Source organism: Pipistrellus hanaki (assembly GCF_964339955.1).
Source record: "Pipistrellus hanaki genome assembly, chromosome: 1".
Taxonomy (NCBI): domain Eukaryota; kingdom Metazoa; phylum Chordata; class Mammalia; order Chiroptera; family Vespertilionidae; genus Pipistrellus; species Pipistrellus hanaki.
In genome coordinates, this window is record NC_140503.1 from 128294522 (window position 1) to 128313905 (window position 19384).

Below are 19384 nucleotides of genomic sequence, written 5' to 3' on the forward strand. Positions count from 1 at the left end.
AAGGGAGAGGGAGAAAGAGATGGAAACATCAATGATGAGAGAGAATCATTGATTGGCTGTCTCCTTCATGTCCCCTTCTGGGGATTGAGCCTGCAACCCAGGCATGTGCCCTTGACCAGAATCGAATGGGGGATCCTTCAGTCTGCAGGCCATTGCTCTATCCACTGAGCCAAGCTGGATAGGGCTAGCAGAGATTTATATAAAACAGACCAAAGATAAGCTTCTCTAGAGTGAAACCTTACACAACAGAAAGATTTAGAGATATTTTTGAGAATACTTGGTTGAAAAATTATCCCCATCTTTTGAACGTGAGTTAGGTATGCACACATTTGGCAAATATCATTGTGTGTAAAACACCATGAGTTCTTAACTTGGAAGCTACATTGAACTACAATGATTACTGCCCACAATAACTGACAGGCAGAAAAAATACAGCGAATGCTGGTCTATAAGACCTGAGGAGCCATCTCCAAGGGTGCTGCTATCTTACTTGGTTTCCAAGCAATAATGAAATCAGTTTTTATTTGCAAAATATAAAGTAAAATGAATTCAAAATGGCCATCAAAAGTGAAAAGAACTCTAAAATATGAAAAAGGGCCCCAAATGCAATGCCTAATGTGAATACCACCGATAGAGCTCTGATTCCCTGGTTTTCCCTGCGTGGAAGCCCTGCTAGCATACAGCCAGGCTACCTCATCTCAGCGCTTGGTAACAAGCAGAGACACCTGATAGGTAGGAGCACGACTGACTTTGAAAAGGAAACTGTAAGTGCATATCCACACACTTTACCAGGTCACAATGGAAGTTGACACCTTGCACAATAGCCAATGCACAGGGACCAAGTTCCTGCTTACATTGAGGCTTGTTACCATGTTGGACCTCAGAACACTTGGAAGGTAAAAAAAAAAAAAAAAAAAAAAAAGGTCCAGCATAAAACTGGCCACATGGCCGACTTCCCCAACATAAGATAATCCTGCATGTGAATTGCAGCTTTGCCATTTTCTGGCTGTGTGAACAGAGGAGCTGCCCAGGATGGCACAGCAGAGGACCTGAAGGTCCGTGGTGATGTTATGAGGGAAGGAAGCAGTCCTGGCACCTTTGGCTTCACATCTCTTTGGCCAGGCAGAAAATGAACATGCTCATGGTCTAAGCGCTGCAGCTGGGTGTTCTACTTCCTGCAGCTAACCATCTCCAACTCATATGCTTTTCCTGAAAGAGGCTGCAGTGAGTTCTACTAGATCTGTAAGCTGGGACACATGAAGAAATTCCACACCCACTCAGAAAACCCATCTCAAAGAAGTGACATGGGTCAAAAGATGAACATTCACACTGAAATATAGCCATTTTTACTCCTTCACATAAATGTCACTGCAAACTATTGGGCAACATTTATGAAGAGAGGTGAGACAGATATGTGTGACACAGGCCTGAACTCGGACAGTAGAACCTATGGTTGTCTTGCCTCTCAGCTGCTGATAATGGCCAGCAACCCTTGGGCTGTGATGACTACTGCTGAGTAATCAGCATGATGTGGGCATTAGCTGGTTTGAGGAACACTCTTAAGAGGTATGCACCTCTCAGATCCATATTATTATTGTGACTAGAAGCCTGGTGCACAAATTCATGCACAGGTGGGGGCTGATCGGGCTGGGTCGGCTGGGGGAAGGGGCCGAGGGCAGTTGGCTGGCTGGCCGATCCTGATTGGGGTGGGGGGCTGATCAAGGGTGGGGCCACCCAGGGCAAGGGGCTGAGGGCGGTTGACCAGCTGGCTCTGCTTCCTGGTCGAACTCCCAATTGAACTCCTGGTCAAACTCCCAGTTGAACTCCTGGTCGAGGGGACAATTTGCATATTAGCCTTTTATTGGGTCGGCAACTAAGTAATTGCGGGTTTCACACATATATGGCTTCAGTTGAATTTTTAGGTTTGCAGACGTAGTACAAATGTAAAACACATTTTGTTATTTGATAGTTGGCTATTCAGCTGTTAATCAGTAAAAAAAAGTTTTTTGATCTGCTTTGTAGTTTTCGTTTGGCGTTCGTTGAAAAATGGAAAATCAAAAGGAACATTTTTGTCATATTTTGCTTTTTTATTTCCGCAAAGGGAAAAACGCATCGCAAGCTCATAAAAAGTTATGTGCTGTTTATGGTGACGAAGCCTTAAAAGAACGGCAGTGTCAAAATTGGTTTGCCAAATTTCGTTCTGGTGATTTTTCACTCAAAGATGAAAAATGCTCTGGTCGTCCAGTTGAAGTTGATGACGCCCTAATCAAAAGCAATAATCAATTCGGACTGTTACAGTACAACACGTGAGATTGCAGAGAAGCTTCATGTATCACATACATGCATTGAAAATCACTTAAAACAACTTGGCTATGTTCACAAACTCGATACATGGGTTCCTCACAAACTGAAAGAATCACAGTTAACGCAACGCATTAGCAGCTGCGATTTGCTAAAGAAACTTAATGAAAATGATCCATTTTTAAAACGACTGATAACTGGCGATGAAAAATGGGTTGTTTACAACAATATCAAGCGGAAAAGATCGTGAAGCAGGCCAGGTGAACCAACTCAAACAACATCAAAAGCTGATATTCATCAAAAGAAGGTTTTGTTATCAGTTTGGTGGGATTACAAAGGAATTGTCTACTTTGAACTCTTACCACCCAACCGAACGATCAATTCTGATGTCTACATTGAACAACTAACGAAATTAAACAATGCAGTTGAAGAAAAGCGGCCCGAATTGACAAATCGAAAAGGTGTTGTATTCCATCATGACAATGCAAGGCCACACACATCTTTGGTCACTCGGCAAAAATTAATGGAGCTTGGTTGGGATGTTTTGCCACATCCACCATATAGTCCTGATCTTGCACCATCTGATTACTTTTTGTTTCGATCTTTACAAAACTCCTTGAATGGTAAAAATTTCAATAATGATGATGATGTCAAATCGTACCTGATTCAGTTTTTTGCTAATAAAAACCAGAATTTTTTGAACGTGGGATTATGATGCTGCCTGAAAGATGGCAAAAGGTCATTGATCAAAATGGGCAATACATTACAGAATAAAGTTATTTAGTTCCATGAAAAAATTGTCTTTGATTTTCTTTTAAAAATCCGCAATTACTTACTTGCCGACCCAATATTATATAGGACTAGTCTGGTGCATGAAATTCATGCATGAGGGAATGGGATCCCTTAACCTGCCTGCACCCTCTCCAATCTGGGATCCCTCTTGTAATCTGGGACCACTAGCTCCTAACCACTCACCTGCCTGCCTGTCTGATCGCCCCTAACTGCTCTCCTCTGCTGGCCTGATTGCCCCTAGCCACCTCTGCCTCAGTCCCTGCCACCGTGACTTTGTCTGGAAATACATCCAATCTAATTAGTATATTACCCTTTTATTAGTATTATTATTATCATCATGGCTAATTTTAGTCATAGGGCCGCTCCAGATCCCTGAATATGCAGAATTCCTCTAGAAACCAGATGCCTTCTTTTCTGGCTTTCATCTGTATTATCTTAAGCTATAACCTCTATCACACTTTTCTACTAGATGTACATATAGAATATTAAGGTCTAAGTCTATTTTATGTTGCCTTAACAGAACTGGGACAAGATCACTCACTAAAATCAGAATATAAGGATCCATCCCCTTCATCAGCGTAGCAGAAATGGTGTCAATTTCTACATTTATAATATTGTGGAGTAGCCATTTTTTTTTTTTCAAATTAAAGTCTATGTTTTTGAGTGGCTATATTTCCTTCTTTAGAATTATTTTCCCATGAAATCTGTGAGGAAGAAACATTCCCTGTTAATTACATAGAAAAGCATTTACCTGATGGTAATTATCTAGTCTTTCTTGTTGAAAGCAATCAAACAGAAGAGTAAAAGTTACATACAGATAGCTGGATTCTTATAGCTTCAGGCAGGCACATTTTGGGACTGGTTTAAACAAGAATAATATTAAGGGCAACTTGCTATATAGCCAACATCCTTCTGTTCAAAGCATAAAAATCACAGATATGTTGAATTCTTAGACATTAAAACAAGAAAGGAATCTGTATTCAGTTACAACATGTTCCCTTGTATTTTTTAGGATAATTTTTAAAAACAGATTCTTACAAAATAAATGTAATCTAAGCAACTGATTCTTCCCTTTGCCCCCGCCCCCCTTTAAACTTTAGCTGAGTTATCAGAAGACATACTGAAACAAGTTTTAGGAGACAGCAGTAATAAGAAACCATAAAGATTCTGGCAGAGTTATAGAAAGCTTGTACCTTAAATAGGTAGCCAGAAGTAGTAGAATACATAATAGCATTAATAAAATTTAATGAGAGAACTCTGAATTTACAGTAGGTATATATAAATTTTCAGGCTAATAGGCTCATATGGAGAGAAATTTTGTTCATTACCCAGTAAATCCAATATTCATCTTGTAATTCAATCTCAGAAAGTATCAGATGGGTTAGCAGAACAGGATTCTAGGAGGCACAGCCACTGATCCCAGCATTTAAAAACTAGTTCAAAATGAGGGAGAGTGTGCCCTAGCCAGGATTCTAGGAGGCACAGCCACTGATCCCAGCATTTAAAAACTAGTTCAAAATGAGGGAGAGTGTTCCGCAGTTAGAGCGTCGACCCTCGGACCAAAGGTTGCAGGTTTGATTCCATGTCAAGGGCAGGTATCTCAGTTGCAGGCTTGATGCCCACTCCCATCAGGCGTGTGCTCTATTTTATTTAAAAAGAGAAGCCAAGAGTAGTAGCCCATGGAAATCTTTCAACTTTTAAATGTTGACAGGAAATTAAAATACAACAAACAAAAATGCGCCCAAATCAACCACGTGGGCCAAATGGAACACATCTGGGAATGGATTGTTGCATAGTGCTCCCAGATTTAGTCCATTATTCTAGTAAGTCACCTTAAGTCTTGGCACAGAGGCAGGAATGCACAAACACCTCCTACTGGAGAAGGAAGGGGAGTTGAATTCTGAAGGAAAAATCTGATTTGAGCCTTCCCTTCTCCACTGCCTACATTCCGATCCGTGTGTGCAAACAAGCACCTCACTGGGCTGAGCTTCAGCTTCTTTCTCATCCACAAAGACTGTGTCCCCTACTTCCCGGGCTGTGTTGCAAACAGTGATGGAAACTGTTGTTTGATAGTAACACCTGTTTTGCTAATGGATAAGCTCAGCTGCAAATGAGTCGACAAAAAAAAAAAAAAAAAAAAAAAAAAAAGGTTTCCCCCGCCAAATGATCCCATCCACATTCCCTTCGATTCAGACACACTTCAAACTGCACATCTGAAATGGCTGGGTCACCACATACTACACATCCATGTGATGTATCACAGAGCAAGCAAGATGTTTGTGCGGAGACCTAGCATGAGGCTTTCTGTGCAGGCTGGGTGTGTAATGTGTGTGCTCTGTGCATACGTGTGCCTGTGTGTGACCCATGGGAAGGGGTGATTCAAGGGAGGAGGCAAAAAGAAGCAGGATATTAAGAACTTGCACATGCCTGGCAATGTGCTGAGTGTAGTCTTACACATCCTTGAAAGGTAGGTATTCTATACCTTGTTTCTGAGGGACAGAGAAGTCACTGATTTGCCCAAAGATAGACCTTCCCCTAAAATTGGCAGAACTCAAGGCAAGAGTACACACGAAGGGCCACATACAATATATAAATATTTAAGTTATAGTATAACTTCCAGGGGTACAGGAAGAGTTTGGTGGGGGTACGCGTTTCACCGGAGTTTGGTGGGGATATGCACTGCACCGTGCTTAGCTGTGCCTAATTCTACGTTCTCATGAGCACAAGGGGTACTCAGCGTTAAGAAAATTATAGAAGGGGTACACATATGTCAAAAGTTTGGGAAACACTGTAAGGGATCAATGTGTCGTCTCCTCCCACCATAAACTTAGAGTAACCTAAAGGCCAGGTCCACTGTAGAATTCTTAGATTCCTCGAACGCATGTGAAAGGGGAGTTAGCTTGTGACCTATCCCCTTCTCATGCATCCGAGCTAACTTCCCAGCCAGCAGCCACCCCTTCCAATGTCACTGGCCTGGTGCGTGCACATGGCATGTGTATAGGAGCAGACAAGCCTGCCCTTGGGGGAGAGCCTGGAAGCCAGGGAATTCTGGTGTCTTGGTGCCAGGAGGAGCTCTGGAAAGGGAAACTCACCTTCGGCTCGGTGGACGTTTTATTCCACAGGGAAAGGGTGCAGTAGATGAGGACTAGCACGAGGCCCTCTAAAGTGGGGGGCTTACATGGGCGTCCCCTTGTTCTGTCCAGAAAGCAGAGCTACTAAGAGGTAAAATTTTATTCCAAAATACTTCTGTAAGAGGTTTTCCCAGTGATGTATATTTTTGCAAGATTAAATCTCAAGTGTTGATGAAACGACCTAAAGGAGGTATCAGGCCAGGACTATCTTTCAGACCAATGATTTCTAGACCTGATTAACATACAAGACTAGTTTTAAAAGGAAAAAAAATATTGCCATACAATGTGTTGACCTTATTTAAAAAACCATGTGCTAGGGCTGGCATGGCTCAGTGTTGAGCCCTGACCAGTCAGGGGCATGAAAGAGAACTTCTATCACTCTCTCCCTCTCTTAAATCAATAAAAAATATTTAAAAAAATCACAATGTGTTAAATAAGTCCTGATATAAAAGAGCTTATAGCTCATACAAAAGTATAAACCAAAACAAATTTGTAAAAAAAAAAAAAAAAAAAGAAACAGGCTGTACAGTTGCAAAATAAAATTCTATTTTGGGAATTTTATTTTGGGAAACATCCATACCCGATGACACGTTACTGAAGGGAACTTGTTGCCTGTAACATAAACATGGACATGGATGGCCAGGTGAGGTTTCTTTTGAGCTTGGTGTACCCATGATTCCATTTTCCTATCACTTTCCTATAGGTGAACTTACCATGACATTTTCCTCTTTTAATTTTGATTTTGTTTTGATTTTGTTTCTTGAAAATATGGTGGGGCTCTGTCCTTCATGTATGACCTATCTCTGTTCAGCTCTCATTAGTCTTATTCCATCAAATAGTCTATTCATAAGTGCAAATAAGGCAATACAAGTATCTGATGGTTTTAATTTCTGTATTGAGAGGGTGGGGGGAACGGGAATGAAGCAAAGTGGTCAAAAGAAACAAACTTCCTGTTAAAAGGTAAATAAGTACTAGGATGTAATGTACAGCATGATGACTCTAGTTAACACTGCTGCACGATATATGAATGTTGTTAAGTCCTTAGCCAAAGAACACATATGCATAGCCCACAGACACAGACAACAGTGTGATTTATGTCCAGAGGGAGGGGGGGACTGGGTGGAGGTGGGCAAAGGGAGGGAAATGGGGTATCTGTAATAGTGTCAACAATAAAAATAAAGAAGAAAAAAAAAGAGAAGATCCTAAGTGTTTTTATCACAAGAAAAAAATTTTTCTTTCTTTTTTTTGGTATTAATCATTTCACAATACATGTGAGTCCAATTATTATGCTGTACACCTTGAACTTACACAATGCTATATGTCAAATATGGTTTCAAAAAAAAAGGGCCCTGAACCACAATCATAATATAGCAAATATGATGGTTTATTCTCTAAAAATCCTCATGTGGTGGTGGTGATGGGGTGCAGCTACAAACACAAAAGGCTGACATTACAAGATTATTTTTTGAGTTGCTAAGCAACATCGGAAAACAAATGTCCATGTTCTGAGATCACTCTGCATTCATCCTCCCCACCGGCAGCTCCTGTGTTCCCCGCCTCCCTCCACTCTTCTTGGACAACAGGGGCGGAACATCGCAACTGTGATGCTGATGGTCCATTGTTGTGGCAAAAAGATACAATCTGTCTCAAAAACAAATCACAATTTGTGGCCAAGATCTCAAGCAAGCTGATGTTTTCACTAGATTATCATCATTTACATCCAAATTAAGTCTAATGCCTTCTGTGTTCTTTACTGTTACATCACCTCAACCAGTTTTCTCTGCATGTCAATTACCTTTCCCCTCCTACATATCTATTAGGAGCCTGATTCGCTCTTATGGGCAATTTTCACATCTGGGAAAAATAAAGAGTTTTCATGCGAGTGATTTCTCTGTTTCTAAGACATAGCCTCCACGGCAAGACCACCTACTTCAGACCATCCTCCTTAAGGCTGCACTGACATTACACTTAGGCAAGTCTGCTTCCTTCTTTGTTAATACCCTTACCTGAAAAAATTAAAGATGATGCATCTGGTTCTAAAATTAATACCACACATGTAAGTACATGCTTAATATTACAGAAATGAACTCCCTTTTGTTCTAACTTTTGCCCACTCAATATAACATAGTTCATCCTTGTAAGTCAATCACTGCACCTCAGTATTGCAGTATGTCTGGCCCCTTCCATCTGGACACATGGCTCATGATATATAGAGAAAAAGATAACCCAGCAGTAATTTTCTTAAAGTTAAAAACATAACTTAGTGCTTTAAGAACTTCCACCCCTTCCTTCCCCCCAAAACAATAACGTGGAACAAATTCTTAGATCTATAATTTAACTCAAGCGCCACCTCCAAGGGCAGGCTGGCCAATACTTACCTAAAAGGACTAGTTCAATGAGCCCAGCATCAGCAGTAATATCCACCATCTGAAGCAGAGACAAATCCACGACAGGCCAATTATGAGTGGGTATCCCTAGTGCCTGATACATATGCGCCATATGTGAGAAGACGCTGGTTCAGTAACCACCATTTCTATAGCAACCCACACACACTCTGCAGGCTGTGTTTCAGGAAGGCAGTTAAAACTGGATTCTACAGTGCAACTTCACTTAGAGCCCGCTTTGATTTCTGTCATCTCATTAGAATTATTCAACTACGTTAGCGTTAAATGGCAGAAACTTGTCACATAAATAATTGTAATTCTTGATTTCTCTGCCACTCAATGCCTGCTGGTCACTTTAAATTCGAGCCACTGACCTGATTTGCTTGTACATAAGGGACCATTCCCCAGGGCAACAAGTCAGATCACAGTCTGACAACTCAGACAGCCATCTGCTGTCCCAGTTGCAGGCAAGAGAATAAATGCTTAGGAAAGCAAGATGAAACATCACCTCTTACTGCCCAGAACGCCTCAGCTAAGATGCGTTCACCATGACCAACAGGACTTCATTTGGGCCAATCTGGTCTCTGCACAGTATTGGTTAGAAGGTGTGTATGTCCCAGCCCCTCAGACACATCTGGACACCATGGCACAGGCACTGGCATGGTACCACTTCCCAAAGTAGCGAGTACCAGTAGAAGATGATAGATTAAAGACATCGGCTAATGTCTCAAAGGAAAAGACTTAGACCCCTGCACTATAAATCAAGTGGCATTTTAACATGATTGTTTCAGTACTGCATGTAAATGCAGCAAAAGTTTCAATTCTTGTGTAAGCACGTTGCGCTTAAAAAAAATCGTTTTTCCTAGCAGTACACATAACAATTAGCTAATTCATATTGTTGTACTATACTAGACAGAACCCAGCTTTATGTTCTAAGATAGTGTTAATATAATAGGTCATTCTCCAATAAACATGGGAGTTGACATATGGAGATGCTAAATTTTATAATAGGAAATTCTCTGCTTTTTTTGCAAAAGAAAAAATTAAAAGACAACTGTAGCCATTTAAAAAAAAAAAAAAAAAAAGACAACCACATCAATGGTAATGTCAACTATTGACTCTATGCTAATGGGTGTCTAGAATGGAGCACCCCGAAGCTTCTCTCCTAAGAGGAAATGTTCAGTCCTGGCTGGTGTTTCTCAGTGGTTAGAGCGTCACCCCAAGCACCAAACAAAACAAAGGGTCTCAGGTTTGATTCCTGGGCAAGGGCGTGCGCCTGGGCTTCAGGTTTGATCCCCTGGTCAGGGCTCGTGGGAGAGGCAGCCAATCAACGTGCGTTTTTCACATTGATGGTTTTTGTTTTTTTCTATCTCCTCCTCCCTTTCACTCTAAAAAGCAATGGAAAAAATATTCTCAAGTGAGAATTAAAAAAAAAAAAAAAAAGGAGTAAATGTTCATTTATCTAGCAATCATGAATTGAGGAATTTGAGTGTTTAAATATGAATTTATTTTTCAAACAGAAGTCCCAGGGAACTAAAAACGAATTTCATCTTTCTTTATAGAGTTTGAAATCTTGCCCTATAAAAGAAGGTGTTTCCTCTCTGAGCATCATTAATCACTCCCAGCAAAATGCTGGAGTGTTACCTGGATAATAACGTAGGAACTATGACTGAATCAGGGTTAGCCTTACAGAGTGCAGAGTATATTTGCAACAGATACTAGAATGGTAAGAGTTTCCCTGTTGAATGTATTTTAGATCAGGGATCACAAAATTTTCGGTAATAGGCCAGATAGTAAATATTTTCAATTTGTGGGGACATATTGTCTGTCACAACTGCTCAACTCCATGGATGTAGTGAGAAGGCACTCAGATAGCCCATATACAAACGAATGGGCATGGTTGTGTTCCAATGTCTTAGTCTGCTCAGGCTGCTATTAAAAAGTACCATGGACTGGTTTACAAACAACAGAAATTCATTTCTCACAGTTCTGGAGGCTATCAGATTTCTTGTCTGGCAAGGACCTACTCCTTGGTTCATGGATGACAGACAGAAACCTTCTCCCCGCGTCCTCATGGCGAAGGGGGCCAGGAATCTCTCTGGGGATCCTTTTATGAGGGCAGTAGCCTCACAACTTAAACACCCCCAAAGCTCCCACATTGGGAGTTAGGTTTCATCATATGAATTTGGGGGAAGAGGGATACAAAATTCAGTCCATAGCACCCAATAAAACTTTATTTAGGAAAGCTTACATTTGAATTTTATATAATTTCAATGTGTCACGAGATACTAATTTTTCTTTGGATTCTTTCTTTCACAATTTAAAAATGAAAAAACTCTCTTTGCTCTTGGGCCACAGTTTGCTGGTACTTGTTTATTTGTTATTTTTTTTTTAAATATATTTTTATTGATTTCAAAGAGGAAGGGAGAAGGAGAGATAGAAACATCAATGATGAAAGAGAATCATTGATTGGCTGCCTTCTACATGCCTCCTACTGGGGATTGAGCTGGCAACCCCGGGCATGTGCCCTTCGCCGAAATCAAACCTGGGACTCTTCAGTCTATAGGCTGATGCTCTATCCACTGAGCAAAACCAGCTAGGGAGCTGATACTTATTTAGGTGAAAAAATTTTAATGGATTCACAAATTGCTATATCTGGCTGTTAAGCACTTCGGAATTGTAATGACTTACACTTACCTCAAAAGTAGGTAATTTAAAGTGTTAAATTGGTTTGAAGTGATTAGCATACTTGAATGAATCATAAGTAGCAGTTAATCATTAAATAGTGTTATATGCACAAGATGTATTCCTATTTTTTTTTTTTTCTAATCTGATAATATCACCTTGGAACTTTTTATTTAGCTGAAATAATTTAATTATTTATTATACTTAAATAATGTTATTGATTAAATGTTATAATAATAAAAAAAAGCCTTATGAAATATGTAGGCTTCTATTGAATTTAGTAAGTTAATGAGCATATGGTTTCTTTGAAATGTCCATCCAATCTTAAAGTTTTCAGAAAACACATTTTAATGCATTTGATTATTTCTGAGTGACTATCCAAACATTGGCTTTTTCTTTCCACACAATCTGCCATAGCCAGAAATTTGGCAGTTAAAATTTTTGAAGTAGATGCTAAGTAAAAAAGACCATTTAAATGGAAACAGATCAACTACATACACAATGAAGACTCCCAAGGAAAAAAGGCTCAGTGCCATGGGGATTCCTTCCAGAGAGGAAATGCTAAATCAGATCACTTCAGAGGCTTCGCTGATTTTTACTTTGTGTTAGTTTTCTATTGTTGCCATAATAAATCACCACAAATTCATTCTCTTAGAGGTCCGGAGTCAGAAGTCCAGCTCCTTCCAGAGGCTGTGAGGGAGAACCTGGTTCCTTGCCTTTTTCAGTGTCTCGTGGCTGCCTATTCCCTGAAATGGTGGCCACTTTCTCCATTTTCAAAGTGCACCACTCCAGTTTCTGCGTCACTGCCATTTCATCGTCCCATCACAATGCCATGTCCCCTGGTTCTGACCCCCAACCCCTCAGTCCATCTGCATAATCCAGGAGAATGTCCTCATCCCAAGCCTGCTCACTGAATCACCCTGCACAGTCCCTTTCCCATGTAATGTTTACAGGGTCCCAAGGACGACGGCGCAGAGATAGCGGAGAGGCCTATGGGGGAGCAAATGAAAGGCAGCTGGTTGATGTCTTCTCACCCTCTTTCCTTCTTCCCTCGCTCTAAGCATGTCCTTGGGTGAAGATCGAAAACAACAACAGCAAAAAAAGACTGAAAATACTTGGATTATTTCCTAATGAACTTAAAAAAAAACAAACAACCCACACCTTAAAAATAATAAATAAATCAGTACACTGGGTAAAAAGCATGTAACTCTTCATAATGTAGGTGGGCCTTACCTAATCAGTTGAAGGCCTTAAAAAAAAAAAAAAAAAAGGCTTGACCTTCTACAGGGAGGAGGAAATTTTGCCAGCAGACTGACTGGGCTCAAACAGCAACACCAGCTGTTCTCTGAATCCCCAGCCTGCTGGACCACCCTGCCGATTTTGGACTGGCAGCTTCTACAACTGCATTAGCCAATTCCTTAAAATCTATCTCTCCCCCCCCCCCCCCCCCCCCCCCGCGCGCGTGTGCACACACACACACACACACACACACACACACTACTGTTTCTGTGGGGAATTCTGACTAATGCATTCTTTGTAACAGCATTAGGTTCTATCATAATCCCCATTTTACAGTTGAGGAAATTATGGCAGAGACAGGTTAAGGAACTTGGCCAGGGCAACACAGCAAGCAGGTAGCAGAGCTAGATTCCAATACAGTGTACCCCCCAAGTCCTGCTCTGAACCACATGCTGTGCTGCTGTCCAGAGCACTGACCCAGTGGAGTTGGGGCCCACTGGGAAGGCCAGTGGAGAGAGACAGAACATACAAGGAACGAGAAGCTACAGATGCAATCTTGTACAAATGAGAAAACAGGCACAAGGCATCTGCCCAAAGCGGGACCCACAGTGGTTCAAGTAGTAGAACCCAGGTTTTCAGGTTACAACATGCAGCTTTCCCCTTTCTCCTTCCTACTTTCACTCCATTCTTCTATCGACGTCCTTTCCTCCGGCCAGGACTCCCCTGCTCTTCAGAGACCCTCTCAGTCACATGCTCCTCACGCTGCTTTCTCCTGGAGGCCCAGGAATCTTTATGTTCTGACCGTGACCACATGCCTCAAACACCCACTAAGCTGTAGACAACACACGCCAGCCAGTGACAGTGCCCTTCTTACTGAGTGCAGCCCAATAACCCACCTAACAGTGTTAAGTTCATTATATTTAGTAAAATGGTGCATCTCACACGAATAATTATGGAGTCTGTTAGCAATTATTTGGAAAGTAAAACAAAACAAAACCCCTCCCCCCTAAACCCAGGAAGCCCAGTGGGCATTTAGTTCCAAATATACATTTCTATGAATTAACTTCTCAAGGAATTAGGTATCTTTGAAAATATATTCGATATAAGAAAATCTCCCAATTATCTGAATTGGGTTTTTTGAAAACTAGTCTGTTCAAGCTTGACGTTTTGGGACTGGGAACCACAGGGGTATAGGAACCAATGTGCCATCAGAACCTCAAACACAAGCACCTACTCCCACCTCATTATTATGAGTGTCAGTTATAAACTTCCTGAAGAAAAATGTGAAAATACGCATTAAAGCTTTAGAATTTGTACATTTTAATCCAGCAGTTCTGCTTCCTCTGAAACTTTATCCTAAGGAAATAATCATGACCGCGTATAAAGATTTTGCTATAAAGATACATATATCACAGCAATGGTGAGAATAATGGTGAGAAATAATGTATTTCTGGATTGTATGGGATTGAGCAACCAAATTATGACATTTCCATGTGATGGAAAACTATGCATTCACTAATATTAACCCTGAATCATAATAGCTAATGCTATGGAAAGATGTTTCTGACATACAAATAATTTTTAAAAGCACATTATAGAACAGCATATGACACAAAACCTCATTTCTGTTAAATATATATTGCGTGAAAGGCAGCCTCTTAAGAGGGCCCCAATAATGCCTACCACTGAGTATTCACACGCCTGTGCAGTCCACCCCACACTGCACCAGTTTTGGGCTTTGTGACCAAAAGCATAGAAAAAGAAGTGATGGCATACCTCTTTGACATCTACACTGATAAAAGAGAAATATGCAAATTGACCATACCTTCATGACACCCACTAGCCAATCAGGAGTGAGTATGCAAATGAACCCAAAGACTGTGGGTTAATTTGCAAATGCAGGTGCGGAGCAGCTGGGTGGGGCAGGATGGCTGCTGCAAAGGTGATGGAGGGGGGCAGAGGGAGCTACAGGAGTGGCGCTCCGGCCAGAGCGGAGAAGACTGAAGGCAGCAGCCAGAGCGAAGGCCTGGGTCCCGGTTGCCAGAGGAAAACTGGTGCCGGCAGCCAGGGGAAGGAAGGCCTATTGAACAAATCTTCATGCACCAGGCCTCTAGTTAGATTATAAAAGACTGTGACTTCCATTTTGCCCATGTGTGCTTTTTTTATCTTTATTATTTTTTTCTCTTGGATCACTTGGTCTGATAGAAGCAAGCTGCTATGCTGTGAGAAGCCCTATGGAGACGCCCCTGAGAAAGAACTGAAGCTCCTGCCCAACAGCCTGTGAGTGAGACCGGAAGGTGCCGGCTGGCTGGCCCAACTGAGCCTTGGGATGGGCAGAGCCTGACTGACAGCCTGCTTGCAACCTTGCCGGACCCTGAGCCAGAACCACCAGGTAGGTGGTACCTGTGTTCCTGAACCTCCAAAACTGTGAGGTGACAGGTGCTTACTGTAGTCTACAGCGGCTGATTTTGGGGCAATTTGTTACATGGCAGTAGTTAACTAATACCTATGTGCATAGTGAAATGACTGAAAGAATAGAATCCAAAATACTAGTAGTGGTTCTCTTTAGGTGGTGGAATAATAATTTTTATTTTCTCTTTTTGTACAATGTTGGCAACATTTTCTTTTTCAGAAAACAGGAAAAGAAAACCACATATGACCAAGAGAGATCATATGACCTTCTAAAGAATCAAAGCATAAAGATTAAGAGAGACAATTTTAGTTCTAATAACTTCTTAAAGATTCTTTTCATGTAAGTTAGCTTAAATATGCAAAAAAGGAAAGAAAGAGGAAAAAAATACTCCAAAAAACACGCCTGAGCATCACGGTGGAGTAGGAGCTACCCACGAGAAACCACGCAACACACTGTGAGCGGCAGCATGCAACACGGGCACGGAAAGGAGACTCGCACAAGCCTCCTAAAGGGAAAACCCAACAGTAATGACGAAGTCATCTGTTAGCAGATCATCAGCACAGGCGTCTTGCTTACCCAGCTTCTGGTCAAACCGCCACGCTGCGACATAGGCATTGTGCCTCAGACTGCTCTGTGTGGCCAGGGGCACGGTGACATAGATGGGGCCATCCACCAGCACCGGCGTTCCATCACTGCTGAGCAAGTGCACGCTGACAGCTGTGACTGGGCTCAGGTCGTACCTGGTGCCGTTTCCTGGAAGCAAGAGGCATTCTCCATCACACGCACACAGAGACCTTCGTGGGGCTGTGGAAACCGTTTCCAAAAAGACAGTCATCGCTACCAATTGACACGTACCACGCCTCCTATCTGCCAGGGATGGCTCTAAGCACTTTGCACACATAATCCTCACCTCGACTTTCTAAGGTAGGAAAAAATCCCCATTTTACACAGAGAGAAACTGAGACTCAGAGAGGGTCCTACTGGGAGCTAGCCTAAGGGCATAGAACAGTGGGTGGGAAGGCTGGGCTGCCCAATCTAATTACCGCGTTTTACTTTTAAAAATCGACCTCCAAAGGGAAGGACTTTTTGTCTATGATGTGACTGGGAGGTGTGTGTGGAAATCCCCGAAACTGACTCAGTCACAAAGGGAGCCCTGTGCACACGTTAATTGCTTGGCAGATCACCAAAAGGAAATCAGTATTTTCAATTAGAGACTACTTTTTTTAAAAAAAAAAAAAGTAAATTTCTTCAAAAAGTTCTTCAAAATATTAATTTACTTCCACTAAAAGTACACTATTGAAAATTTGGGCTTGAAATATTTATGAGTTATTTTAGTTGCCATTGCTATTATGATCTGTTTAAAAGGAATTTAAAAAAACAGTTATTCTGTATTAGAGACCTTTTATCCAAGCCAACGCTTTAATGACTGTCTACTTTACAGATAAATTAGGCAATGCTTGTAGAGTGGCAATATATTTATACACGTAAGCAATCCATTTTAGAAAACCTTTTCTCAAGTGAAATACGATATCACACAAAATGCATTCTGTCATAACTAAATCTTGCATTAAACACGATGACAAAAATACAACGGTAAAACAATTTTAAGCTACATCAGAACACAATCTATAGGATTTCTTATTAAGCTACGTATATACTATTTACATACCCATCAATTATCTGAGTGAATTCAAACTTCCAATTAGGACTAAATTTAAATATTTAAAGCTTACTAAACTTGACAAGCTCAGTGGAGGCCTGCAGGCACGCTTTACAAACTCAGAGATCCAAAGTAACCTCAGAGTGGCCTGAAAGTAAAACTATTTAACTCAAGCATGTCAAACTCTCGGCCACAGGCCGAATGCGGCCCACAACAAATATTTTTGCAGCCCAGCCAATATAACGGTATGTAAGGAACATTTTAATAAAAACTTTGTAACTTAATTATTACAATATCCTATTATACATAATTATCACTAACGAACTACAACATTCGCTAATGACTGATTACTATAATCATGTTGCATTCACTTCCTTTATTTCAGCCCTTTGTATTCAGGATGTCTCTATCGAAATAAACCTGTTTCTATGAAAATTGAAGCTTTTGGTTTTTTTTTGTGTTCCACATAAACTTAAACCTTGTTTATTTGGCCCAGGTTAGCCTTTGATTTTGACATGCTTGGCTTAACTAAAAGTGAGTCATGATAGGTAGTCATTCTAGACAAAAGTCGATCTTTACTGAACTGAGCTTGTCCATTGTCTTTTGCATTTACAATAACATACCTTTGGAAAGTCTGAGCAATCTTCCCTTTTCCAGACCCCTCAGGGGGAAATCTCCCACCAGAGGGCAATGGAACTCCTCACTGTTATCTTGTTCCCCTGCACACCATCTCCATGTACTATTGAGGTAAACTATTAACTATTCTATACACAGAAACATAAAAGGAGTATTTGTCTCTGCGTTTTACTCTTTATCCTACCTCGGAGACTTCCTGGCTTTGCTTTCTCCCACCTCCCTAGTCTGCCACCAATGAATTTCATGTAACCTCCCCTATTGTAATGTATAAAATGAACCACGAAGCTGCCATTCTCTGGAGCATTTCTCAATCTGTTGAGATTTTGTTTCCTGTCAAGTGCCATCTGTTTGGCTCAAGTAAACTCATAAAAATTTAGATGTTTCTTAGTGAATTTTAGAGTTTCAACAAGCCACAGCTAAACCCTTTATGGAGCAATTTCTATACAGCTACAGACAGCAGTACCCTTTATAATGTATACCCGTGTCTGTTTTTCAATGTAGGGAACGCTTGGAAATGGGGACTTGATCGAAGGTCCATGTTGGAGTCATATATTCAGGTTCTGAAATCTTTTAATCTGGCCATGTCATTTTAGGATAAGAAAACCAAAACGCAGAATTTGCCAGATTTCTGGTCAAAATAGCTTGTGGACCGAGGCCTAAATGTGGGCATTGCCCAAAGGTAACACAGAAGCAAAGCCAGATTAACAACGTGCACCTCTCTACTGGGTTCTGTTAGATTCTCTGATGAGATAAAACGTAAAAAGAAATTCAGTAACTTACTATCTGCTGTATTAAACAACTCAGAGATAATGTTTTCAGTTAGATAGTGCTGCCTCCTTTATCAAACTTGGGGCAGGAAGTCTGAAGAGGGAAGCAGTAGGTAGAGTCAGACAACATTTCAGACATCATCATCCTTCCTCTCCTCCTGCTCCACTCAGCCTGGGTTCCCAGATATGACAACTGTGCCCTTTGGATATTTCCTTCCCAGTATCTGGCACATCTCAGGCACAGGAAGCAGGGTTCCCATAGCAACTGCTTATGTGGCCTCAGGCAAGTGACTTCACTCCTCAGGTTTGTTTACTTATTTGCAAAACTAAGGAGGTTGGGCATAGCTAGTGTGGCTCACTGAGCATCGACCCAGGAACCAAGAGGTCACCGGTTCGATTCTGGTCAGGGCGCATCCCTGGGATGGGGGTTAAGAGGTACCTGGTTCAATTCCAGGTCAGTGCACATGCCCGGGTTATGGGTTTGAACCCCCGGGGGGGTGTGCAGGAGGCAGCTGATCGATGATGTTCCTCTCTCACTGATGTTTCTATCTCTCCCTTTCTCTCCCTCTAAAAAATCAGTAAAAACATATCTGAAAAAGAAAAACAACAACAACAACAAAAAACAACAACTAGGAGGTTGGGCTAGATGATTTCCTGTGAGTCTATGGAAAGAAACAGATTCAGCTATAAAAATTCAGAAGTAAGTACAGCACTACAGAAAAGGGCACATTAATTTAATGCAATACACATAAAGTTCAAGTGATTCGATGTTCTTTTAAAAGTCCTGCTTGCCCGAGCAATGTTGCTCAATGGTTAGAGTGTCCAATTCCTAGACAAGCGTACATACCGGGTTGCTGGTTCAATCCCAAGCACCTGGTTGGGGTGTGTTGGGAAACAACCAACTAGTGTCTCTCTCGCTCTCTCTCTGTTTCTCTCTCTCTCTCTCTCTCTCTCTCTCTCTCTCTCTCTCTCTCTCTTCTCTCTCTTCGCCTCCCTCCCTTTCATTTTCTCTAAAAAACAAAACAAAAACAAAGCAAAAATAAACAACAACAACAACAATCAATGGGAAAAATATCCTCAGGTGAGGATTAACCACAAAAAGTCCTCTGTCGGAAGACACTGCAGGAATTCCATGTGCCTGTGGAGGCCTTTCTCAGGGCCTCACCAAATGCCTTTCAAAGGGTCCTCCTTCATTCCTCCCTCTGCCCTCCCACTTGCTTTATTCTGGAAAGATTCATACTTTGAAAGGCTAAATTGTTCCTCCTCCAGGCCTTGTTATAAGACTGTAACTCTACATGAAATACTGAGTTCTGTGTGTGAGAGGTTCTTTCCTTTCTGTTCTGTTTTGATGGTACCTGGCTCCTGTCATGTCCCAA

General features: G+C 41.3%; 1 protein-coding gene across 3 annotated transcripts in view; it reads right to left on the reverse strand.

Annotated features, from left to right (window-relative positions):
* Positions 1-19384, reverse strand: part of FAM171A1 (family with sequence similarity 171 member A1) — a 110384-nt gene that overhangs the window by 11813 nt on the left and 79187 nt on the right. The window contains exon 5 of one of the 3 annotated variants that reach the window (XM_084868309.1): positions 15522-15698. The exons of 1 other annotated variant lie outside the window; for it this stretch is intronic. In XM_084868309.1, the coding sequence (XP_084724435.1) occupies positions 15522-15698 (177 nt within the window). Of the gene's footprint in view, positions 1-15521; positions 15750-19384 lie in introns of all 3 variants that reach the window. One more of the 3 variants, XM_084868308.1, reaches the window with a different exon arrangement.